The sequence below is a fragment of the Furipterus horrens genome, unplaced genomic scaffold (genome assembly GCF_987537825.1).
Source record: "Furipterus horrens unplaced genomic scaffold, mFurHor1.1.pri manual_scaffold_8, whole genome shotgun sequence".
In the NCBI taxonomy this organism is placed as follows: Eukaryota; Metazoa; Chordata; class Mammalia; order Chiroptera; family Furipteridae; genus Furipterus; species Furipterus horrens.
In genome coordinates this window covers 47,625,425-47,651,912 of record NW_028327178.1, presented here as the reverse complement: position 1 = coordinate 47,651,912, position 26,488 = coordinate 47,625,425, and the positions used below count along the sequence as shown (strand labels likewise).

Genomic DNA, 26,488 nt, shown 5'->3' with positions numbered 1-26,488 from the left:
TGAAGGTGTTTCTGTAATTTATGCCAAATGTCTGGTACCTGGATTGTTGCACCATCAGAACCTCTGATGGTCTCAGTGACATGGCTTCTTCAGGAGTGACGACGAACTCTGGGCCTTTTGTCTTCTTCTTTTGCCCATTTTAGAAAGTCCTAACAGGATATGAGATACCTATTAAGTTATCAGGGTACCAATTCCAGATCTTAATGAATTTTAAAAATTTGTAGAGAATGATACATGCATGATAGGAAATCACACTCAACAGTCTTGAATTTTATACAGTAAAAAATATTGAAAGAAACTGGAGATTTTAATTTAAATCTTTTGTGGTCTGCTAAAGGACATTGAATTTATGGCAAAAGACTGAATAAGAATTATATATTTAATAGGCACATGGTTACATCTTGTGGCTATCTTGAGTAATCTATACTTTTTTTAGCTTATAGAAAAGATAAATTTGTTTGGATGAATTATTTGAAGGCCTACAAATTGCACAATGCTCCCAAGAAATTATTCAGGAACAGAAGTTTCGTAAGTATTTTCTGCTTCAATATAAATTAGATTATTCCTTGAGCTTAAATTTTTAAAAATTCTCTATATTGTGTTGTATTTTAATCTTTCAAGAATTCTTAACTTCTTGTTGACTTTTCTCACTTAATATGCCAGCTTCTTATGGGTATATCTTTTCCGCCTTTAAATGTATAATTAAATATTTTTATTGGATAGAGTTGAAAATTTTATATTTAAAGCCTGCTAAAATTAAAAATGCCTTTTAGCAGTGTTTTTTTATTCTTTGTGTTTCCAGTGAGGCAGTCATTTAAACTTAGTTTTAGTGCTTTGAGACGAGTGAATACCCTGGGTAGACTTTGAATGTATCCAGCCTAGTTGGATTTACGTGTAGTGACAATGAGGATGACATTTCATACAGATTTAAGGGGTATATGAGAATTTGGATAGAGCACACTTATGCCAACTGTGTCCCCAGCAAACTAACAAGTCTTAAGGAGAGAATGAAGATAAATAGTAGCTTTGGCCTCCCTTGAGTCCATGGGCCCAGCAGTGAGGCCACACACCACGGAAAAGGGTGGGGAAGCCCAGAGTCAGACGTCAGCCTTGCCACCTGTGGTCTGTGTCCCTGTGTAGGACACTCACTCAACTTTTCTAGGCTTTAGTGTCCTGATCTTGAAATGAGTGTAACACAATTTTTTGATGTGATTCATAGAATTATATTAAGGAAAGAAGTGTAAAATTGCTTTGAAAAATGTAATGAGCTAAAGGAAAACAAAAAATTAGGGTTCAGTATAGATAGTAAAGAAGTAGAGCAAAAATCCTCTGCTAGTCTCCAGATATTGTATGTATACTTTCTAAATCCCAGGACTGCCTAATTATAGCTTTAAAGTGGGATTTTATTGTACTATTATTGTAAAGCATAGTTCTTAGTATTTTTTAATACTAAAATTATGTGCATATAATAAAAAAATTTTGGATTTTTTTCAGCTATAATTTTATTTGTGGATTAGTGCATCTGTTCTTTATATTTAAAAGCTACTATTTTCAGATCTGATGAAAGTAATTTTGGTGCTTAAGAGCATATCTTTATTACTTTTCCAAAATAGTGGTATTTGGAAACTATTCTAAAGCCTGTGGGGAGCAGAGGAAATTATTTGATACTACTATATTCAGTAAACATCATAATTTAAAATTAATATAAATTACTCTGAGAACTGAAGAAGAGGGAGAATGACAATGATAAGGCAGATAAAGCCCACTGGCACAAAGAAAGAGAAAAGCACAATGTAGAAGCTAATATCCCCATCTTTGTTCTGAATGTAAACTTCCTAACAGTTTGTTGGAATATTTTTACTGGCATTTGCTGGCTTCATTCAGGATGATAAGTGTTGATACCTGACAGACTTTTCTGATGCTAAACACCTCAGAAGTTTGGACAGTGGCTCAGCTCAGTCCTGTTTGGTGTTCTGTTTCTTTTTGTGCCTCTTCCTTCTGGTGCTGTGTTAGAATGGGCCAGTGCCTAAAGAATTTCAGGTTGGAATGAAGCTGGAGGCCATCGACAGGAAGAACCCTTCATTGGCATATGTGGCAACCATAGAAGATATTGTTGAAGATCGCTTACTAGTGCATTTTGACAGATAGTTACGATTACTGGTGAGACACCATTGTGCATTTTATTTTTGTGTGTTCATATTTGGTGTTAAGAATTTGTTTTCATTCCAGTACTGTACCTGTTCTTACTGTTCTTAAAGTAATAAACAGCAAGAGTTGAGTGGCTGACTTTTCACTACATTCTCTAATTAAGGAGCCCAAGAAGCATTTTCTTCATTCCATGAGTGGTTACCTAATGAAACCTCATCTGAAACAGTATGACCAGTTAAGGGCAGTTCACTGTATTTTGTCTAGTTTGTAATGGTAGCATTTTTATTTATTTATTTTTTGTGATGAGGAGTTAAGAAATTGCAGTATTTTTTTTCTTGAAAAATGTTGAACTCACCCTGTCATATTTTTAAAAGGGAAAATTCAGGGAGCATGGAGTGAATTATTTGAAAGCCTGTGGGGAGCAGAGAAAATGCATGCTACAATGTCATTAAATTGCATCAATTAAAAAGGTTTTCTGGGAAAAACCCTGAAATATGAAATAGGGAGTGGCACAAATAATTTTAGTAGCATTTCTTCATAGCATGTCCTGAATAACCAACAGGTCCCTTCCTGAGGCTGTGGTTCATCATGTGCATTAAGGGTACCCTGTTTTCTTCTTTGAACTAAGAAGCAGAGCAAATATCAATTGTTGTATGTGTCTTAAGTAGAATAGTTTGAATTATTTTAAGAGGATATGGAAGAAATGTATAGTCATATGGAGTCTGATTGGGCTGTCCTTTAAAACTTGGACTGGCCTATTAATATTTTTCCTTTCTGTTAGCAAGAAGTGGTAGAAGAGGATTTTTTAAATGTTCACTCTTTGGGGATAATACTGGCAGGCCAGGTTGTAGTCAAATACTTTTTATTTTCTACTTTTAAATTTTAAGGAGGCTATGTAAAAGAGAAGTTTGGTCACTCAGCTTACAAAATATAGTACTAAAATAACTTCTAGTTCTCTTAGCTATAAAATAACATTCTAGCTATGAAGTAATATTTTCCATGGTATCTCTTAGTATCCAGGATATTCATTACTCTTGGATTTTTTCTCTGGCCTTGAGTGATAGGGGATCTAAATAGAATCCTGTTTTTGCAGGTGTGATGTAAATAGTCCTTATATCCAACCAGTTGGTTGGTGTCAGGAGAATGGAAGAACTCTAATAACTCCCCAAGGTGAGTGTACTGCCTGGTTGTTCTTTGAAGTCATCCTCCATGAGTGACAATGGCCATTCTTCTTTTCATTTATATAAACCACATTTCAATGCAAAGTGTATGATAAAAATACTGTGCAAGGTTCTGTTGACCAAGTAACCCACATGTCTGAAATCTGGAGTGTGTTTATAAAGATGAATTAGGCTGTCATTAAAAAAAGTTGCGGGACTTCCAGCCAAGATGGAGGCCTAGACAGATACTCTGCATCTCCCTCCACAACTAAGAAGGAATACAGCTACCTCAAAACTAGAGACAACAGAAGTTCCAGAAAATTGAGCTGCATGGAAGTCCAACAAGCAAAGATATAAAGAAGAAATACTCATCCAGACAGGCACAAGGGGCAGAGTCAGGGTGGAGAGGATGTGGTGTGGTGGTGGCGGCAGCAGCAAGCCAGCAGAAAGTTCAGTCACACGTTTTAAAAAGTGAGGAGGGACACATGGGGAGCGTTCCCAGCTCCTGACAAGACCACACAGCTCACAATCCCAGCACCAGGGAAAATTAAACCTCATTGTTTCTGACTTGCAAACCAGTAGGGATTGGAGCAGAGGAAGAAACTGCCTGTCTCTCAGCAGAGTCCACTTGTTTGAAGGGCCCCCACGGCCCTAGAACATCTGCACATCCACCTGCTCTGAAAATAATGGCCAGAGAAACAACTAGAGAGGTGCCACTCCCATACAAAGTGGGAGAAGTGCCTGGAAAAGAGGCAAGTGCTGAGCAAGCGACATTGTTCCCTTTCAGACTCCTCACCCACAAACAGCGCCACAATGTGGTGAAACAACTCGCCCTCTGCTGACAAGGAAAGCTAAGGCTCTGCCCCTTACAACGTAACAGAAGCGACAGCTCTACCTAAGACACAGGCAAACAAACACAGGAGCCTATCAAGATGCGGAGACAGAGAAATATGACCCAAAAAGGGGAACAGATCAAGGTTCCAGTGGGAGAACTAAGTAAAGAGGAGATAGCCAACCTAATAGATGAGGAGATAGCCAACCTAACAGACACATCTTTATGGTGATAAAGATGATCATAGGCCTGACAGATATGCTTAAGTACGGCAAATGCATAAGGGAAGAAGTGGAGGCTATGCTAAGGGAAACGAAGGAAAATCTACACGAAACCAATGGTGAAGGGAAGGAAACTGGGGTTCAAATCAATGATTTGGAACATAAGGAGGAAAACAACAGTCAACCAGTACAGAATGAGGAAACAAGAATTTTTAAAAAATGAGGAGAGGCTTAGGAACCTCTGGGACAACTTTAAACACGCCAACACCCAAACCATAAGGGTGTCAGAGGAGAAGAAGAACAAGAAATTGAAAACTTATGTGAGAAAATAATGAAGGGAAACTCCCCATATTGGTGAAGCAAATAGACATACAAGTCCAGGAAGCACAGAAAGTCCCAAACAAGGTAGACCCAAAGAGGACCACACCAAGACACATTATAATTAAAATGCCAGAGGTTCAAGATAAAGCGAGAATCTTAAAAGTAGCAAGAGAAAAGCAAGCGTTAACTACAAAGGGGTGCCTATAAGACTGTCAGGTGATTTCTCAAAAGAAACTTTTCAGTCAAGAAGGGACTGGCAACAAGTATTCAAAGTGATGAAAAGCAAGGACTTACAACCAAGATTACTTTATCCAGCAAAGCTATCATTTAGAATGGAAGGGCAGATAAAGTCCTTCCCAGACAAGGTAAAGCTAAAGGAGTTAATCATCACCAGGGTATTATTATATGAAATGTCAAAAGGACTTAAGAAAAAGTAGATCAAAATTATGAGCATTAAAATGACAACAAACACAACTATCAACAACTGAATCTAAAAGATAAAAACAAAATCCAACTAAGCAAACCAGAATATGAACAGAATCATAGGTATGAGGATCATTTGGAAGGTTATCAGCTGGGAGGGGGAAGGGGGAGGAATGGGGAAATGGAGGGGGATTAAGAAGCATAATTGGTAAATACAAAATAGACAGAGGGAAGTTAAGAATAATATAAGAAAGTGTGAAGCCAAAGAACTTATATGCGTGACCCATGGACATGAACTAAGTGGGGTGGGATTGCTGGAGGGAAGGTGGGTACTGGGCAGAGGTGAGCAAAGGAGGAAAATTTAAACTACTGTAACAACATAATCAATAAAGTATAGTTGAAAAGAAAGTTGCTAACAAATTTTTATCCAGTGAAATGAGTACCATTGCATTGAATCAACATTTAAGACAAACTATTTCTAGTTACATAATTTATCTTTTAACTTATATAAATCATTAATTGAATCATTGATTATTAAATGTCCTTAGCTTTGGAGTTGAATATAAGAAATCCAGAAATCCAAGAACAGAGAATTAATAATGAGACTCCAGACTTACCAGACATCTTCAGCAAGTCAACTTAATGACTCAGCTAAACACTGCAGTAGGCACTCTGCAGTAGGGACTCTTTCTATTTATATTTTTTCTCATTACAGAAATAATCCATCTTCCTTATTTTAAATTTATATGGATTACATTGGTTAATAAAATTATATAGATTTCAAATGTATAATTCTAAAGTACATCATCTGTATATTGCATTGTGTGTTCACCACCCAAAGGCAAATATTTTTCCATTACCATGTACTTGACCAACTTTACCTTTTACTACCCACCCCTTCTCTCTGGTAACCACCACACGGCTGTCTGTGTCCATGAATTTTCATTTGTCTCTCCTGATTGTTCATCTGTTGCTTCCAGTTTTATATCCCACATATGAGTGAAATCATATGGCTTCTGACTCAATCTGCCCTTCCTCTATCAGCATGATATTCCCAAGATGCATCTGTTTTTAGTTTTAAAATGAGTTAGCTATACAGTATTACCTCACTTATCGCGGGTATTACGTTCTAGACCCCCACACCCCCGCGATAGGTGAAAATCCGTGAGGTAGGAATCTTACATTTATTTTAGTATTTATATACATATATATATATATATATATATATATATATATATATATATATATATATATAAAGGCTTCATAAACCCTTCCCACACACTTACAAACCATTCCCAGCCCCTTATTAACCTCTCCTACTTCCTTATTAAACTTTTCCACACTTTTCTAAACACTACTTATGTTCCTAAACATATTCTACACTCTTAAACCTATGTAACTTTAACAACATTCATATACAGTACTGCAAAATCCTTCAATATGTCGAAAAATCTGTGATAAATAATTAAATATAATATTTTTTAAAATCCCCCAATACAGTGTGGCCGCGATAAGTGAACCACAATATAGGCAGGGACTACTGTAGTGCCTGTGTAATCTTAGCATTATTAAAGCGAGTATTTTAGGAGAAACCTATTTTCTTTTAATAAAAAAAAATGTACAGAAAGAAATGTAGAATAAGGAATATGCCATTTTATAATGGAGCAGATGCTTACCTTTTAATTTGAATTATTCTGGAATTTTGCTATTTTTAAATCTTTTTCCCTTAAATATAGAAAATTTTATGATTTCTCATCAATTTGTTGAATTCAGTGAAAAAAAGTTCAAGAATTCAAGACAAGTCAAACCAGGCAAAACAAATAAAACCCATAACCTATTCAAAAATATTCAATTAGTCTTGAAAGATTTTGTAAAATGTATAGTATCTTCTTAAACTGATTCTTTTTTTTAAATTTATTTATTTATTTATTTATGTTTAGAGAAAGGGGAAAGGAGAAAGGGAGAGAAACATCACTGTGTGGTTGCCTCTCACTCGCGCCCCCAACTGGGGACCTGACGTGCAACCTACTCATGTGCCCTGACTGGGATTCGAACCAGCGACACTTGGCTCGCAGGCCGACGCTCAATCCACTGAGGCACAGCAGCCAGTACACAAACTCTGATTCTGATGCATAAATAGCTTTAGAGTTGTTTGTTGTTTTTCTGTAAAACTGGCTAAAGCTAACTTTAAGTAATATTCTTTAAGATGAGGTGAAATGTTCATCAGATCTCAGAATATTTGGTTTGAATTGTGTTGCCTGGAGATACAGCACCCACTCTTCCATTGTCCTCTGGGATACTTGCAGCTTGTTCTCACTAGACTTGAGTGTTTAAGTCCATGACCCTTGTCCCTTGGTGCTGTGTGAGTCTAGGAGTAGTCTGTGCAGCAGATTAAGAATTAAAGGTCCAGAATCTTTCCATTGTATTTTTTTTAGTTTTATTTATTTTTATTTTTATTTTTAAAGTATATTTTATTGATTATGTTGTTACAGTGCTTCCAACATTTTTCCCCTTTGCTCCCCTCTGCCCAGTACCCCACTTCCTCTAGCAGTTCACCCCCCTTAGTTCATATCCATGGGTCATGCATATAAGATCTTTGGCTTCACACTTTACTATATTCTTAACATCCCCCTGTCTATTTTGTACCAACCGATTAAGCTTCTTAGTCCCTGTACCATTTCCCCATTTTCCCCTCCCCCCTCCCAGCCGATAACCCTCTAAATGATCCCCATAACTATGATTCTGTTCCTATTCTAGTTTGCTTAGTTGGATTTTGTTTTTATTTTTTAGATTCAGTTGTTGATAGTTGTGAGTTTGTTGTCATTTTAATGTTCATAGTTTTGATCTTCTTTTTCTTAGGTAAGTCCCTTTGACATTTCATATAATAATAGCTTGGTGATGATGATCTCCTTTAGCTTCACCTTGTCTGGGAAGCACTTCATCTGCCCTTCCATTCCAAATGATAGGTTTTCTGGATAGAGTAATCTTGGTTGTAGGTAGCTTTTCATCACATTGAATACTGCTTGCCAGTTCCTTCCTGCCTGCAAAGTATCCTCTGAGAAATCAGCTGATAGTTCTATAGGCACCTCCCTGTAGGCAACTCTATGTCTCTCTCTTGCTGCCCCCAAGGCTCTGTCTTTATCTTTCGCCTTTAACATCTCAATCATGATGCGTCCTTGTGGGGTCCCCTCTGGGTCCAGCTTGCCCAGGATCCTCCAGGCTTCCTGGACCTGTATGTCCATCTCCTTCACAAAATTTGGGAAGTTTTCCTCATTTTTTTCATTCTTTCTTCCTCATTCTGCACTAGTTGACTGTTTTTTTCTTCCTTATGTTCCAAATCATTGATTTGAACCCTGGTTTCCTTCCCTTCGCCATTGGTTTTGTGTGGATTTTCCTTCGTTTCCCTTAGCATAGCCTTCACTTCTTCTTTTATGTGTTTGTCTTACTCAAGCATATCTGTCAAGCCTGTGAGCATCTTTATCACCAGTGTTTTGAATTCTGCATCTGTTAGGTTGTATATCTCCTCATCTGTTAGGTTGGCTATCTCCTCATTCCTTAGTTCTCCCACTCGAACCTTGATGTGTTCCCCTTTTTGGGCCATAGTTTTCTGTTTATACTCATTCTGACAGGCTACTGTGTTTGTTTGCCTTTGTGTCCCAGGTAGAGCTGTCACTCCTGTTACGTTGTAAGGGGTGGAGCCTTAGGGATTCATTAGTACAGGGCGAGCTGTTTCACCACATTGTGGCGCTATATGTGGGGGAGGGGTCTGAGAGGGAACAATGCCACCTCCTAGCACTTGCCCCTTTTCCAGGCACCTCTTTACAGTTCTGCACTGGACTGGCGCCCCTCTAGCTGCTACCCTGGCCATTGTTCCCAGAGTGGGTGGGTCTGCGGATGTTCTAGGATTGTGGGGGCCCTTTAAACAAGCCAACTCTGCTGAGATGGGCAGTTTCTGCCTCCACCCCCACCCCCACTGTTTTGTAATGAGGCTTGATTTTCCCCGGTGCCGTGACCCTGAGCTGCAAGGTCTGGTGAGGAGCTGGGAACTCTCTCTAGGTGTCCCTCCTGACTTTTTAAAACATGTGACTGTGCTTTCTGCCAGCCTGCCTCTGCTACTGCCACTGCCGCCGCCGTCACACCTCATCCTCTCCACCCTGGCTCCATCCCTTCTACCTCTCTGGATGAGTATTTCTTCTTTATATCTTTTTTTGCTGGACTTCCATGCAGTTTGATTTTCTGGAACTTCTGGTTGTTTCTAGTTTTGAGGTAGTTGTATTTTTTCTTAGTTGTGGAGGGAGACGCAGCGTGTCTGTCTACACCTCCATCTTAGCCATAAGTTTGAATCCTTCCATTGTTAACATGCATGGAGGACTGAAGGGAACAAACCTCCCACACCCCAGGTGAGGCTGAAGCTTAAGGCCCTGATTAGATGTGAATAGGAGACTATATGGTTCCGAAAGTCAACAAAGTAACAACAGAATTCAATTCAGGCTTGTAGTTTTTATTATAGAATGAATTCCTTATTTAAATATCAACACCATACTGAAATCTGAGTGATAGCTTTAACCGGAGACTAATTTAGTGATGGAAATTTTTCACTGCAGGATTGAATTATCTTTCTCAAGATTTCTTAAAATTCTGAGGAGATCTTTGTCCTAACAATGTTTAAATTAGAATCTTATAATTCACCTACCTCTAAACTTCACATAGTGGTTAGTATTCCTTTTACTAATTAGAGTGTTTTTATACACTAAGATAGGGCCTCCCAGCCCTATTTTATATAAGTACTTTGCTTCTCTGTAGTAAATTCCTCTTCCATTTTTTCTATTGAGATATAATTTACCTACTATAATTTTCCCCATTTTGTGTACATTTAGTGTAAATTGTTTAGTGTAAATTCAGTGGTTATTAGTATATTCACAGGGCTGTACAATCATCACCTCTATTCGTCGGCAGCCGTCCGTCTCGAGAGACGATGGTGTAGCTTCCCAAGAGTCTATCTGCACCGCCAAGAATGGCTGTGCAGTCCGACTCGGGAGTGACACGGTATCTGTCTCCTCCCGTGTTGAGTCGACATCTTGCGATGATGCTGGAGTGTCCTCTCCAGTGAAGCTGAAGCTACAGAGCCTGGGCAGGGTGATATGGAGGGTCTGCTGTTGCCCATGCAGCAGACCCCCCCTCTCTTCGCAGCTGAAGGGTCCAAGGGAAAGACGGAGTCAATACAGCTTGGGTTCAGGTGCGCCGCAGGAGTTGCCGGTGTTGACTACAACGTCAAACCGCCTTAGGGACTCCGGCTCCGGATTTTCTGTCGGGGTTTACTCCCTTAGCCTTTCCCCTGAAGAGGTATGCCGCAAGGCAGCGGAGGTTTTTTGGAGTCAGAGTTTTCCTTCTCTGATGTGCCCTGACCTCTATTATTGCCAGATATTTTCACCATTCCCAAAAGAATACCCACCCCCATACCCAACAGCAGTTGCTCATACTCTTCTTCTCAGACCAAGACAACTACTAATCTACTTTATGTATATAGATTTGACTATTCTGGACACTTTTGTGTAAATGGAATCATAGTCTGGCTTTTTTCACTTAGCATAATGTTTTCAGGGTTCATGTTATAGAATACATCAGTACTTCAGTCCTTTTTATTTAAAAATAATATTCCATTGTATAGGTTATACTATATTTTGTTTATGCATTTATTAAAGTCCATTTGATTTGTTTTCACCTTTTGACTATTATGAATAATATTGCTATGAACTTTTATGTACAATTTTTTGAGTGAATGTAAGTTTTTATTCCTCTTGGATATAATGCTAGAATTGCCAGTCATAAATTAATTATGTTTGAGGAATTGGCCAACTATATTCCAAAGAGGCTACACATTTTATATTCCCACTAGCAATGTATGAGGATTCAAATTTCTCTACCTCTTTACCCACATGTTATTTTCTTTCTTTTTAATTACAGCCATCCTACTGGGTGTGAAGTGATATCTCATTATGATTTTGACTTGTAGTTCCATGTGGTTATTGCCCATTTCTGTACCTTCTTTCAAGAAATATCTATTCATATCATTTGCCATTTTTAAGCTGGATTCTTTGTCTTTTTATTATTGAGTTGTAAAAGTTCTTTGTGTGAATATTAGACCTTGTGGTCATTTCACTTTCTTTATAATTTGTTGTAAAGCACAAAAGTTTTTAATTTTAATAAAGCTCAACTTATCTTTTTTTTCTTTTTTTTTAACTTCCGGTATCTAATTGAAGGTCACAAAGACTTGACACAAAAGACTTTTCCTCCCCCATTGACTGGCTTTGGCAAATTGAAGGCCACAAAGATGACACAAAAGACTATTCTTCCACATTGACTGCTTTTGTAAAATTTATCACGAGTTAGTTGACTATAAATGCATGAATTTATTTCTGGATTCTCAGTTCTATTCCATAGGTCTATATGTTTATTCTGGTACCAGTACTGTAATATCTTGATTGCTATAGCCTTGTAGTAAATACCAAAAATAAAACATGTGAGTCCCTGAATTCTTTTTTCTTTTCTTGATTGTTTTGACTATCTTGAATCCCTTTCATGTCCACATGAATTTTAGAATTAGCTTGTCAATTTTTGCTCCCCAAAAGCCAAGTGGGACTTTGATAGGGGTTGCAGTGAATCAAAGGTCAATTTGGAGAGCACTGCCATCTGAAAAATTGTAAATTTCCTAGTCTATGAACACAGGACATGTTCCCATTTGCTTAGATATTTAATTTTTTTCAATGATATCTTGCAGTTTTCAGTCTACAAGTACTGCACTTACTTTATTAAATTTAATCCTAAGTAGTTTATTCTGTTTTTAAAGTGAGGTGAAATTTATATAATATACAGTTAACCATTTTAGAGTGTACAGTTCAGTGGTAATGTATTTATAATGTTATGCAACCACCGTCTCTCTCTGTGGCTTCACATATTTTCTCATCCCTCCCATAAAAACCTTCTGTTTTATTAAGCAAACACTCTGCACTCCTGCCTCCCCCCATTCCCAGGTAACCTCTGATCTACTTTCTATGGATTTGCCTATTCTGAATATATTACATAAAAAGAATCATATAATGCATGAACTTTAATGTCTGGCTTCTTTCATTTATTGTAACATTTTCAATTTTTATCCCAGTTGTGGCATATATCAGTAATTCATTCCTTTTTATGGCTGAATAGTATTCTATTCTATGTATATATTCTACAGTTTGTTTATCCATTCATCTATTGTTTGTACTTTTGGCTACTATGATTCATGTCATTATAAGTATTCAAGTACAATTTTCTGAGTGGACATAGGTTTTTATTTCTCTTGGGTGCAAACCTAGGAGTGGAATTGCTGGGTCATACGGTAATTCTATGCTTAATATTTGAGGAACTAAAAACTGTTTTTTGAAGTACCTGTACCATTTTACATTCACACTAGCAATGTATGATGATTCCTATTTCTTAACATCCTTGTCAACACTTGCAATTTTGTTTTCTTGATTAAAACCTTCCTACTGACTGTGGAGCAGTATCTCTGCTTTTGATTTGCTTTTCTCTAATGACCAATGATGTTGAACTTGAACATCTTTTCATGTGGTTATTGGCCATTTGTATATCTTCTCTCAAGAATTATCTATTCAAATCCTTTGCACATTTTAAAAATTGGGTGGTATTTTTATTCATTTATTATATAAAAATTATTATTTAAGCATTATATTCAATTACTATTCTTCATTATTACTGTAGGAATTTTTTATGTATTCTGGGAATTAAACCCATATTGTTTAAATGATTTTTTAGATTTTTTTTATATCTTTATGTATCTTTTAGTTTTTAAATAATTGTTTATTTTTTTATTACCATTGACATAAAATATTTTATTAGTTTCAGTTGTCCAACATAGTGATTAGACATTTATATAATAGGTGATCATCTGACAACATACATAGTTATTATAATATTATTGACTATATTTCCTTTTGTCCCTGTGATTTTTTATGACTGCCAATTTGCACATCTTAATCCCTTCCACTTTCTCACCCATCTTCCCAAACCCCTTTCTATCTAGCAACAATCAAAATTGTTCTCTGTATCAATGAGTTTGTTTCTGTTTTGTTTTTTTAAATAATGTTTATTTATTTATTTATTTAGATTCCACATATAAGCAAAATCATGTGGCATCTTTCTCTGTCTGACCTATCTCACTTAGCATAATACTCTAGGTCCCCCCATGTTGTTATAGATGGCAAGATTTTATTCTTTTTTATGACTAAGTTACTCCATCATATAAAGTAGTCCCTCTCTATATCGTGGTTCACTTATCACGGCATCACTGTATCGCGGGATTTTTAAAAATATTATATTTATTTATCACAGATTTTTTGCTGTATCGCGGGATTTTGCGGCACTGTATACATATATTGTTAAAGTTACGTAGGTTTAAGAGCGTAGAATATGTTTAAGAACATAAGCAGCGTTTATAAAAGTGCGGAAAAAGTTAATAAGGGAGTGGGAAAGGTTAATAAGGGACTGGTTTATAAGTGTGTGGGAAGGGCTTACAAAGCCTTTAAAATATATATAAATACTAAAATAAATGTAAGGTTCCTACCTCATGGATTTTCACTTATCGTCGGGGGCAGGGGGGTTTAGAATGTAATACTTGCGATAAGCAAGGGAATACTGTATATTTACCATCTCTTCTTTATCCGTTTATCAATAGACACTTAAATTGCTTCCATATATTGACCATTCATTGTAAACAATGCTGCAGTAAGCTTAGGGATGCTTACGTGTTTTTGAATTATTGTTTTGGGTTTCTTCGGATAAATACCCAGAAGTAGAATTGCTGGGTCCTTCCTTGTCTCTTGTTATAGCCTTTATTTTAAAGTCTATTTTTCTGATATAATTATTGCTACCCAAGTCTTTTAAATTTCCATTTGCATGAAATCTCTTTTTGTATCTGTCTACTTTTAGTCTGTGTTTTTCTTCTTTTTAAATAGATTTTATTTATTTTTTTTAGAGATAGGTGAAGGGAGGGAGGAAGAGAGGAAGAGAAACATTGATGTGCAAGAGAAACATCGATTGGATATCTATTGCACACCCCCAACTGAGGACCTGGCGAGCAGCCCAGACATGTGCCTTGACTGGGAATTGAAATATGGGCTTTTGGTGCCCAGGTCAATGCTCAACCCACTAACCATACTGTCAGGGCCAGTCTGCATCTTTCAATCTGAAATGGGTTTGTTGCAGTCAGTGTATATATGAGTCTTATTTTATTATCTGTTCAGCTACCCTATGCCTTTTATTAGGATATTTAATAGATTTAAATTTAAAGTAATTATTGATAGGTATGTATTTATTTTTAGTTTTCTCTTGTTCTTTCATTTAGGACATGTTTATTTGTCTCCTCATTTTGGCTACCTCACTGTGTTTGTTTCACTGTATTAGGTAGATCTACTGTATATCCTGGTATTGGTAGAGTGGTTTTATATAGTAGGTGTCCTCGGTGGCCCAGTGGCTCAATCTCCCTGGTCACATGAGCCAGGTGCTCCAGATATTTTCCTTGTGTGGGTTGTGTGTGCTCTCCTTTTGTAGTTGAGCCTTGATTTCTGTTGGCACTTTAATGGGACGGATTGACCCTCAGGCTCAGTGACTGTGAGGACTTGCTGTGGCACAGTGGAGGAGCTGTTGTGTAGGGGCTGACCCTAAGGAGTAGGATTTGCTTTAGTGGGGCTCAGGTTTCTGCCAAGTTTGCCTTTTAGGTATGTTGTTTGTGGAGATGTTTGGGTAGTATGTGGTGTAGTCTGAAGCTGGACCTTGGGTGTGTTGGTTCTGGGGCCTCTTGGGAAGGGCTTTGGTGCAGGCCAAGGTCAGCCACTTCGTGTGCCATGTTTCAGGCCACATGGTATGTGCAAAGTGATCTGAAGATGGTTGCACATGTGCTAGGCTTGTAATGCCCGGTAGAGGTTATGCTATGAACTGAAGTTGGCTGTCACTAATGTCAGGTTTGGGGCTGCTTAGCAAGAGGTAAGGCATACACCAAGGCTACTTGTTTGGGGTTTGTGAACCTTTGAGAGATTTTAGGAAAGTTCATAGCAGCAGCCCAGGCAGGCCATTTAAATGGAAAAGCCACTGGAATGGGTTTGGCTGGGCCTGCAAAATGGATGGGCCAGGTTTCAGGAAATCACTAGGGCAGGGTGAACACTGTTAGCCAGATTAATAGACTCAGACTTGTTGCCCACCAGCGCTACAAGAAGGAGGGCTAAACAAAGTAAATATGGCCTCTGCCAGAACTTCTGTCTGGGAGAAAGCTACCCTTCTAGTCCTCATCCTGAAGCCAAACAATTCATTTTCCCCTCATATGTCTGTGGTGCTTTTTTTTTTTTTAAGCATGTTTTATTGATTATGTTGTTACAGTAGTTTCAAATTTTTTCCCCTTTGTTCCCTCTGCCCAGTACGCCCCTTCCCTTCAGCAATCCCACCCGCCTTAGTTCATGTCCATGGGTCATGCATATAAATTCTTTGGCTTCACACTTTCCTATATTATTATTAAATTCCCCCTGTCTATTTTGTATTTACCAATTATGCTCCTTAATCCCTGCTCCATGTCCCCATTTCTCCCCCTCCTCCCTCCCAGCTGATATCCCTCCAAATGATCCCCATACCTATGATTCTGTTCCTATTCTGGTTTTCTTAGTTGGGTTTTGTTTTTATTTTTTAGATTCAGTTGTTGATAGTTGTGCATTTCTTGATATTTTAGTGTTGACAGTTTTGATCTTTTTCTTAAGTAAGTGCCTTTGACATTTCATATAATGGCTTGGTGATGATGAACTCCTTTAGCTTTACTTTGTCTGGGAAGCACTTCATCTGCCCTTCCATTCCAAATGATAGCTTTGCTGGATAGAGTAATCCTGGTTGCAGGTTGCCTTTCATCACATTGAATACTGCTTGCCAGTCCCTTCCTGCTTGCAAAGTGTCCTCTGAGAAATCAGCTGATAGTCCTATGGGTACCCCCCTGTAGGCAACTCTCCGCCTGTCTCTTGCTACCCCCAGGACTCTCTTTATCTTTCACCTTTGGCATCTCAATCATGATGCGTCCTGGTGTGGTGCTCTCTGGGTCCAGCTTGCCTGGGACCATCTGTGTTTCCTGGATTTTTATGTCCATCTCCTTGGCAAAATTTGGGAAGTTTTCCTCATTTTTTTCAATTCTTGCTTCCTCATTCTGCACTGGTTGACTGTTTTTCTTCCTTATGTTCCAAATCATTAATTTGAAACCTGGTTTCCTTCCCTTCACCATTGGTTTTTGTGTGGATTTTCCTTCGTTCCACTTAGCATAGCCTTCACTTCTTCTCTTATGCGTCTGTCATACTCAAGCATACCTGTCAAGCTTGTGAACATCTTTATCACCAGAGTTTTAAATTCTGTGTCTTTTAGGTTGTCTATTTCCTAATCTGTTAGGCTGCCTATCTCCTCGTCGCTTATTTCTCCCACTGGAACCTTGATTTGTTTCCCCCTTTGGGCCATACTTCTCTGTCTCCTCATCTTGACAGGCTCCTGTGTTTGTTTGCCCCCATGTCCCATGTAGAGCTGTCACTCCCATTACGTTGTAAGGAGTGGAGCCTTAGGGATTCATCAGTACAGGGCAACTGTTCCACCACATTGTGGTGCTGTATTTGGGGGAGGGGTCCGAGAAGGAACACTGCCGCCTGCCTAGCACTCGCCCCTTTTCCAGGCACTTCCGCCACTTCTGCACCGAACTGGCGCCCCTCTAGTTGCTGCCCTGGCCATTGTTCCCAGAGTGGGTGGGTCTGCAGACATTCTGGGACCATGGGTACCCTTTAAACAAGAGGATTCTGCTGAGACAGGCAGTTTCTGCCTCCACTCCAACACTCACTGGTTTGCACAGTCAGAAGCAATGAGGCTTGATTTTCCTCGGTGCGGGGACTGTGAGCTGTGATGTCCGGTGAAGAGCTGGGGAAGCTCCCCAGATCTCCCTCCTGACTTTTTAAAATGTGTGACTGTGCTTTTCCATGGGCCTGCTGCCACTATGTTGCCACCACCACACCGCGTCCTTCCGCCCTGGCTCTGCCCCTACCTGTCTGGATGAGTATTTCTTCTTTATATCTTTGTTTACTGGATATCCATGCAGTTTGGTATTCTGGAACTTTTGGTGTTTCTAGTTTTGAGGTAGTTGTATTCTTTCTTAGTTGTGGAGGGAGACGCAGTGTGTCTGTCTATGCCTCCATCTTGGCCGGAAGTCTCCTGTGGTGCTTTTCTTGATGCTGCTCCAGTGCTGTAGCTCAGAGGAAGTGAGTGAGTCCCTTAGAAAGTAAGTCCCTGCATAAACACCTGCCACTCCAGCAGCCCTTGTTTTCAGTCAGCCACAATCCTTACTGGTTTTCACAGCCAGAAGTTATGGGGACTTTACTTCCTAGCACAGGATCCTCGGGATGGAGAGCCTGGTATGAGGCTGGGGCTGCTTGCTCCTCAGCAGGGACCTCCGCAGACAAGGTATCTCTCCCTATTTTTATCTACTACTGAGGGTATGGGACCAGCTCGTTCTGTGTCTCTTCTCCTATCAGTCTCCACAAGGCTGCTTGTGTACACGTGTTCCTCATCTCAAACACATCAGTTCTTGACCAAGTTGTTCATGGAAAAACTGTCTTGGTTGTTTAACAAAACTCTGGCTCTCAACCCAACAACCCTTTCATGTTGATAACCTGTATGAGCAGTTGTCTGTCTCTCAGGTATGATTTGGTTTTCAAACAAATCACTTCTTGAACAGCTTTCTGGAATGAATTAAGTTTGAGAACCAAGGTTCCTTACTAAGAGGACGACTGTTCACCTAGACTTCATGTGGTTCTCAATTACTATTCTTTAGGTTAGTTGCAATTTCGATGTGCTTGTGGGAGGAAGCAAGCACAGTGTTTACCTATTCCATCATCTTGACTGGAAAATCCTCATATAGATTATACCTTCACATTTTTGACAATGTTTCTTAATGAACACTAGTTTTAAATTTTGATGAAGTCTAATTTATCTATATTTTATTTTTCTATTTCTTTTTATTGTTTTTCAATTACAGTATTCCCATTTTCCCCCATTGCTACCCCCCACCCAGCCCACCCCTTCTCCCACAGTCATTCCCATCCCCGTTGTTTATGTCCATGTGTCATTTATACATGGTCTTTGACTAGACCCTTCCCCTATTTATCCCCTTCTCACCCTCCCCCATAGCCCCTGATAACTGTTATTCTGTTCCTTGTTCAATTTTGTTCATTTGCTTGTGTTGTTCATTAGTCTCCTATATAAGGTGACATCATATGGTATTCTTCTTTCATTGCCTGGCTTATTTCACTAAGCATAATTCTCTCTAATTCCATCCATGTTGTTGTAGATGGCAGGAGTTCCTTCTTGCTTTCTGCTGCATAGTAGTCCATTGTGTAAATGTACCACAGTTTTTTAATCCATTCATCTACAGATTGGAACTTAGGCTGTTTCCAGCAATTGGCTATTGTAAACAGCACTGCTATGAACATAGAGGTGCATAAATTATTTTGAATTGGGGTTTCAGGATTCTTCAGGTATAATCGTAGCAACGGAATTGGTGGTTCAAAAGGCAGTTCCATTTTTAGTTTTTTGCGGTAATTCCATACTGTTTTCCATAGTGGCTGCACCAGTCTGCATTCCCACCAACAGTGCACTAGGGTTTCCGTTTCTCCCATTTATTGATGTGTTGATGATGGCCATTCTCACTGATGTAAAGTGGTATCTCATTGTGGTTTTTATTTGCATCTCTCTGATGGCTAGTGATGTTGAGCATTCTTTCATGTGTCTATGGACCTTCTCTATATCCTCCTTGGAGAAGTGTTTGTTCGGGTACTTTGCTCAATTTTTAATTGGGCTGTCTGTCTTCTTGGTGTTGAAATATGTAAGTTCTTTATATATTTTGGAGATCAATCCCTTGTCTGAGGTATCATTGGCAAATATGTTTTCCCATATGGTTGGTTCCCTTTTCATCTTGCTCATGTTTTCTTGTGCTGAGCAGAAACTCTTTAGTTTGACGTAGTCCCATTTGTTTATTCTTTCCTTTATTTCCCTTGCCTTAGGAGATGTACCAGTGAAAATATTTCTACGTGGGATACCTGAAATTTTTCTGCCTGTGTTTTCCTCTAGGACTTTAATGGTGTCATAGCTTACATTTAAGTCTTTGATCCATCTTGAGTTTATTCTGGTGTGTGGTGTAAGTTGGTGGTCTAGTTTCATTTTTTTGCACATCATTGTCCAGTTCTCCCAGAACAATTTGTTGAAGAGTTCCTTCTCACTCCATTTTATGCTCCTTCCCCCTTTGCCAAATTTTAGTTGACCATATAGACCTGGGTATATTTCTGGGCTCTATATTCTGTTCCATTGATCGATATGTCTGTTAAGCCAGGACCAGACTGTTTTGATTACAATGGCTTTGTAATATAGTTTGAGGTCAGGTATTATAATTCCTCTTGCTGTGTTCTTCTGTCTCAAGATATCTTTGGCCATTTGGTGTTTTTTTTGGTTCGATATAAATTTTTGAAGTATTTGTTCTAGGTCTGTGAAATATGTCACTGGTATTTTAATAGGGATTTCGTTGAATCTGTAAATTGCTTTGGGTAGTATGGACATTTTAATGATGTTGATTCTGCCCATCCATAAACATGGTATTCGCTTTCATTTATTTGTATCTTCCTTAATTTCTTTCTTCAGTGTTATGTAATTTTCTGAGTACAGGTCTTCTATCTCTGGTTAAATTTATTCCTAGGTACTTTATTTTTCTTGTTACTATAGTAAGTAGGATTCTTTTTTAGTTTCTAGCTCTGATATTTTATTGTTGGTGTACAGAAACGCCTTTGATTTCTGTATGTTTACTTTGTACCCTGCTATTTTGCCAAATTTGCTTATTATGTCGAGTAGTTTTTTCATGGAGTATGTAGGGTTTTCTATGTACACTATCATGTCATCTGCAAATAATGACAGTTTTACTTCCTCTTTTCTAATTTGGATGCCTTTTATTTCTTTTTCTTGTATGATTATTATGGCTAGAACTTCTAAGGCTATATTGAATAGGAGTGGAGAGAGTGGACATCCTTGTTTTGTTCCTGACCTCAGGGGGAATGCTTTCAGTTTCTTCCCATTAAGTATGATGTTGACTTCAGGTTTCTCATATATAGCCTTTATTATATTGAGGTATGCTCCCTCTATTCCCATTTTGCTGAATGTTTTCATCATAAATGGGTGTTGTACTTTATCAAATGCTTTTTTAGCATCTATTGATATGATCATGTGATTTTTGTCTTTCATTTTGTTTAGGTGGTGTATTATATTTATTGATTTGCGAATATTAAACCATCCTTGCATCCCTGGGATGAATCCCACTTGATTATGGTGTATGATCTTTTTAATGTGTCGCTGAATCTGGTTTGCCAATATTTTGTTGAGGATTTTAGCATCTGTGTTCATCAGTGATATTGGCCTGTAGTTTTCTTTCTTTGTAGTGTCTTGAACTGGTTTTGGAATTAGGGTAGTGCTGGCTTCATAGAAAGAGTTTGGGAGTTATCCCTTTTCTTGGATTTTTTGGAATTGTTTGAGAATGGTAAGCGTTAGTTCTTCCTAAGTGTTTTGTAAAACTTGCCTGTGAAGCCATCCAGTCCAGGGCTTTTGTGTGCTGGGAGATTTTTTTATTACTGTTTCAATTTCACTCTTTGTTGTTGGTCTGTTCAGGCTTTCTGCTTCTTCTTGATTCAGTTTTGGAAGATTATATGTTTTTAGAAATTTTGCTTCTTTTATCTAGGTTGTCAAATTCAAGCCCTACAGTTGTTTGTAGTAATTTCTTACGATCCTTTGTATTTCTGTGATATCAGTCATGATTTCTCTTTCGTTTCTGATTTTGATCATTTGTGTCCTCTCTCTTTTTTTCTTGATGAGCCTAGCTAAAGGCTTCTCGATTTTGTTTATCTTTTTAAAGAGTCAGCTTCTATTTTGTTGATCTTTTGAATTGTTTGTTTATCTCTATGTCATTTAATTCTGCTCTGATCTTGATGATTTCCTTCCTTCTACTCACCCTGGGCTTTGTTGTTGTTGTTCTAGCTCTTGTAGCTGTAGGGTTAGATTTTTTATTTGAAATTCTCTATCATTTTCAGGTAGGCCTGTATTGCTATGAATTTTCCTCTCAGGACTGCTTTTGCTGTGTCTTATAGGCTTTTGGCTGTTTGTTCATTATCATTTGTTTCCAGAAACTTCTTGATTTCTTCCTTGATGTCATTGTTAACCCATTTATTATTTAATATCATGTTATTCATTCTCCATGAGTTTTAATGTTTTTGAGTTTTTTCCTTGAGGTTCATTTCCAATTCTAAGACATTGTGATCTGAGAAGATTCTTGATATAATTTCAATTTTCTTGAATTTATTGAAGCTTGTTTTGTGTCCTACCATGTGGTCTATCTTTGAGACTGTTCCATGTGTACTTGAGAAGAATGTATATTTTGCTTCTTTGGGGTAAAAAGATATATATATATATATATATATATCAGTTAAGTGTATTTGATCCAGTGTGTTGTTCAATGCCTCAATATCCTTGGTGTTTCTTTTTTTCAAAGATCTGTTTTTTGTTGATAATGGGTTGTTAAAGTACTCTACTTAATCAGTGTGTTGCTGTTGATGTTTTTCTTGTAGTCTTCTAGAATTTTCCTTATATATTTGGGTGCTCCTATGTTGGGTGCATATATGTTTACCTGGGTTACATCTTCCTGATGGATTGTTCCCTTAAGTATTATGAAATGCCCTTTTTTGTCTCTTTTTATGGCCTTTGCTATGAAATTGATTTTATCTATTATACGTATTGCTACCCCATATTTTTTTTCATGTCCATTTGCTTGAAATATTTTTTCCACCCCTTCACTTTCAGTCTGTATAAATCTTTTGTTTTGATGTTTTTCTCTTGTAGACAGCGTATATTTGGGTCATGCTTTCTAATCCATTCAGCTACTCTACGTCTTTTGATTGGAGCATTTAACCATTTACATTTAAGGTTATTATTAACAGGTATTTATTCATTTCAATTTGTACCTGTGTTCCTCTCCCTCTCTTTTTTTCCCTCTTTTTCTTAAAGCATTCCCTATAGCATCTCTTGCAAAGCTGGCTTGGTGGAGATGTCTTCCTTTGTTTAGGAAACTTCTTATTTCACCTTTCATTTTGAAAGAAAGCCTTGCTGGATAGAGTATTCTTGGCTGTAGGCCTTTTTTTTCATTGCTTGAAATATTTTTTGCAATTCCCTTCTGGCTTGTAGTGTTTTTGTTGAGAAATCAGTTGATAGCCTTATTGGAGCGCCCTTGCATGTTATTTGCTGTTTTTCTCTTGCTGCTTTTAGGATTCTCTCTTTGTCTTTGAATATTGCAATTTTAATTAATGTGTGCCTTGGAATGCACCTTTTGGGGTTCATTTTTATTGGGACCGTCTGTGCTTCATGGACTTGCGTGACTTCTCTTATCAAGTTAGGAAATTTTCTTTCATTACCTTTTCAATCAGGTTTTCTATCCCATGCTCCTCTTCTTCACCTTGTATCCCTGTGGTTAGAATATTTTTTTGTTTCATCTTGTCCAGCAGTTCTCTTACACCCTCTTCATTCTTTTTTTCCCCCCAGCTTTCCTTTATTGATTATATTGTTACAATAGTTCCAATTTTCTCCCCTTTACTCCCCTCCACCCAGCATCTCCCTCCCCCAGCAATCCCCCCTCCAAGTCCATACCCATGGTTCGTAAAAAATATCTATCCCTCCCTCTCAAACATTAAGACCCTTTGTAATCTTGTAAAGGACAATGGGCGAAGGTCTCAAGCTCCTCTAGCTGCTTCAAGCTGGACATGGTCGTCGTCCTACCTACCCTTGGGTCCAGAAATTCCTAATAATAGTGGGGGTGTGGAGGGGAGGGTGGCCTTCCCACATGGGGAAGGATCGTGCAGACTCCAGGTCAGTTGGCTGTCTCCGGACAACGGCGTGCTTGGTTTAGCACGCTGGCATCCTTGTTGTGTTCTGGGGGCAACAGATTTGGCGAAAAGGGTTAAAAGACATCATTCAATCCATAACTACTAGATGACAAAAGGCAGGGATAAATTTTTCAATGTTCCACATTAGGGGGAAAAAAAGGTGGGGGCTTCTTTGGAGGAAGTTGCGCTAGGCACATCTCGCCTGTCCAAAACCCTTTTGCCCATTATATTTAGTTTGGGCTGAGGGAAATAGTTTATGTTTCCCCCCTCTCAGACCTCTGGGCCCTTTCTGTCCAAGCCATTAGGATAGAAAAGAGAAATCAGTTTTAAAGTGAAGCCCACAGACCACCCCATTCTTCCCCAACCCAGCCATTTAGTTCAGCCAAACTGTTGAGTCTCAGGAGGCAGCGCTGCAGAGAGGATTAAGTGAGGCTTATGCGTACAGACAGTCACTCAGGTAAAGCGGTCATAGGCTTATGCCCTTTGAAAACAGAAAACACATGTTAATTTATGTAACATAACCAACAAACAAGTCTCTAAATCTGTAAGACTGTCTTATTGGGAAAACACCCAGTTGCAAGGCACTTGACATTCTACTTGCCTGCAACTTGAATCTCTTTGGTGATATCACAGATATGGTTTAATTTTCAAGTGAAACCATTTTTAAATGAGAAGAAACTTTTAAGATGGTTAGCTGCCCTACTTTACAGTCTGCCACTGATCATTGTGATTTTCCTTGAATAATGATTTTTCTCCCTAAGATTACTCTCCTTGTCTTAAAGGGACTACATTAAGTCCATTTTTAATTTATCATGTTTATTTGCATAAACATAACAAGAGCAACAAATGATCACTTATGATCTTTAGCTCTGTTTTGCTGGAACTTACCCAAGGAACATTTAGGGTGACCCTCAGTCTGCTTTTCAGGGCACAGAAGCTGGGCCACATACCTGGTATTCATCCTTGCCTGTACACACCTGTCCTTTCCAAGTCTTTCTGGTTTTCCATTGTGCCTTAAGGTCCCTTCTAGCCATATTTCAGGAAAACAAACTTCGTTCCTTCCCTGGAAAGATTGCTGTGGACCGCACAACCAACCATGGCAGCAGGCCTTTTATTTCGCGGGCTTTTATTACCTTTGAAAGTCATTCCCAGTTCCTCAGGACTTTTTGGTAACAACCTGAGCCCAAGCATGTCTCCTTTAGGCTTGACATTCCAGTCAAAGGATTGGTCAAAAAAAGGAACCTCTATTAACAACTGGTCTTATTAGTTCTATGCAAAGAAACTTAAGTCATTACTTGTTTAGAAAGCCAAACTCTGGAGAGATCAAATAGGGAGAAAAATATACAACGTGAAGGAAAATCTTTGTCCTAATATTCACTGAACTGGCATTTCCATTCTTCATATTTTCATTTTCCCCCATTAAAAAAACTTTTTTGTTTGTTTTTCCATTACAGTTGTCTCATTTTTTTTTTCCCCTCTTACTTCCCTGTACCCTGCCCCTCCCTTCCCCCACATTCAGTCCCCACTCAGTTGCCCATGTCTGTGGGTCATTTATACATGTTCTTTGATTTGACACTTCCCCTTCTTACCCCCTTTTCTCCCTCCCCCCTCCCCCCTTGTTACTGTTAGTCTACTCCTTGTTTACATACCTCTGGTTCAATTTTGCTCATTTGTTTCTGTTGTTCACTAGTTTCCTGTAATAGGTGACAGCATAAAGTATTTTTCTTTCATTGCCTGGCTTATTTCGCTAAGCATAATTCTCTCTAGTTGCATCCATGTTGTTGCAAATGGCAGAAGTTCCTTCTTTCTTTCTGCTACATAGAACTCCATTGTGTAAATGTACCACAGTTTTTTGATCCACTCGTCTACAGATGGGCATTTAGGTTGTTTCCAGCACTTGGCTATTGTAAATAGTGCTGCTATGAACATAGGGGAGCATAGGTTCTTTTGAATTGGTGTTTCAGGATTTTTCGGATATAATCCTAGCAATGAAATTGCTGGTTCAAAAGGCAGTTCCATTTTTTGTTTTTTGAGGTAATTCCAAACTGTTTTCCATAGTGGCTGCACCAGTCTGCATTCCCACCAGCAATGCACCAGGGTTCCCGTTTCTCCGCATCCTCTCCAGCACAAGCTGTTTGTTGATTTGTTGATTATGGCCATTCTGACTGGTGTCAGGTGGTATCTCATTGTGGTTTTTATTTGCATCTCTCTGATGGCTAGTGATGTTGAGCATACTTTCATATGTCTATGGGCCCTCTGTATGTCTTCTTTGGAGAAGTGTTTGTTCAGGTCCTTTGCCCATTTTTTAATTGGGTTGTCTGTTTTCTTGGTGTTGAGTCGTATGAGTTCTTTATATATTTTGTAGATCAATCCCTTGTCTGAGATGTCATTGGCGAATATATTTTCCCATATGGTTGGTTTCCTTTGCATCTTGCTGATGTTTTTAGCTGAGCAGAAACTTTTTAGTTTGATGTAGTCCCATTTGTTTATTCTTTCCTTTATTTCCCTTTCCTTAGGAGATATATCAGTGAAAATGTTGCTATGTGGGATATCTGAAATTTTCCTGCCTATTTTTTCCTCTAGGACTTTTATGGTATCACAGCTTACATTTAAGTCTTTGATCCATTTTGAGTTTATTCTGGTGTATGGTGTAAGTTGGTGGTCTAGTTTCATTTTTTTGCATGTCCCTGTCCAGTTCTCTCAGCACCATTTGTTGAAGAGGCTCTTTTCACTCCATTTGATGTTCCTTCCCCCTTTGTCAAATATTAGTTGACCATATGAACCTGGGCTTATTTCTGGGCTCTCTATTCTGTTCCATTGATCTATATGTCTGTTTTTATGCCAGTACCAGACTGTTTTGATTACCGTGGCCTTGTAGTATAGTTTGATGTCAGGTATTGTGATTCCTCCTACTGTGTTCTTCCTCAAAATTGCTGTGGCTATTTGGGCTCTTTTTTGGTTCCATATAAATTTTTGAAGTATTTGTTCTAGGTATGTGAAATATGTTGCTGGTATTTTAATAGGGATTGCATTGAATCTATAAATTGCTTTGGGTAGTATGGACGTTTTTATGATGTTGATTCTTCCCATCCATGAGCATGGTATATGCTTCCATTTATTTGTATCTTCTTTAATTTCTTTCTTCAGTGTTACGTAGTTTTCTGAGTACAGGTCTTTTACCTCCTTGGTTAAGTTTTTTCCTAGGTATTTTATTTTTGTTGTTGCTATGGTAAATTGAATTTTTCTTTCAGTTTCTATCAGTTTTTATTGTTGGTGTATAAAAATGCCTTTGATTTCTTAATATTGACTTTGTATCCTGCTATTTTGCCGAATTCACTTATTAGGTCGAGTAGTTTT

The 26,488-nt window shown here is 38.3% G+C and overlaps 1 protein-coding gene across 1 annotated transcript in view; it reads left to right on the top strand.

Annotated features, from left to right (window-relative positions):
* Positions 1 to 26,488, top strand: part of L3MBTL4 (L3MBTL histone methyl-lysine binding protein 4) — a 434,331-nt gene that overhangs the window by 104,826 nt on the left and 303,017 nt on the right. Inside the window, 5 exon segments of the mRNA XM_090285146.1 lie at positions 437 to 528; positions 2,014 to 2,141; positions 2,143 to 2,160; positions 3,242 to 3,324; positions 21,525 to 21,566. Of these exon segments, the coding sequence (XP_090141272.1) occupies positions 437 to 528; positions 2,014 to 2,141; positions 2,143 to 2,160; positions 3,242 to 3,324; positions 21,525 to 21,566 (363 nt within the window).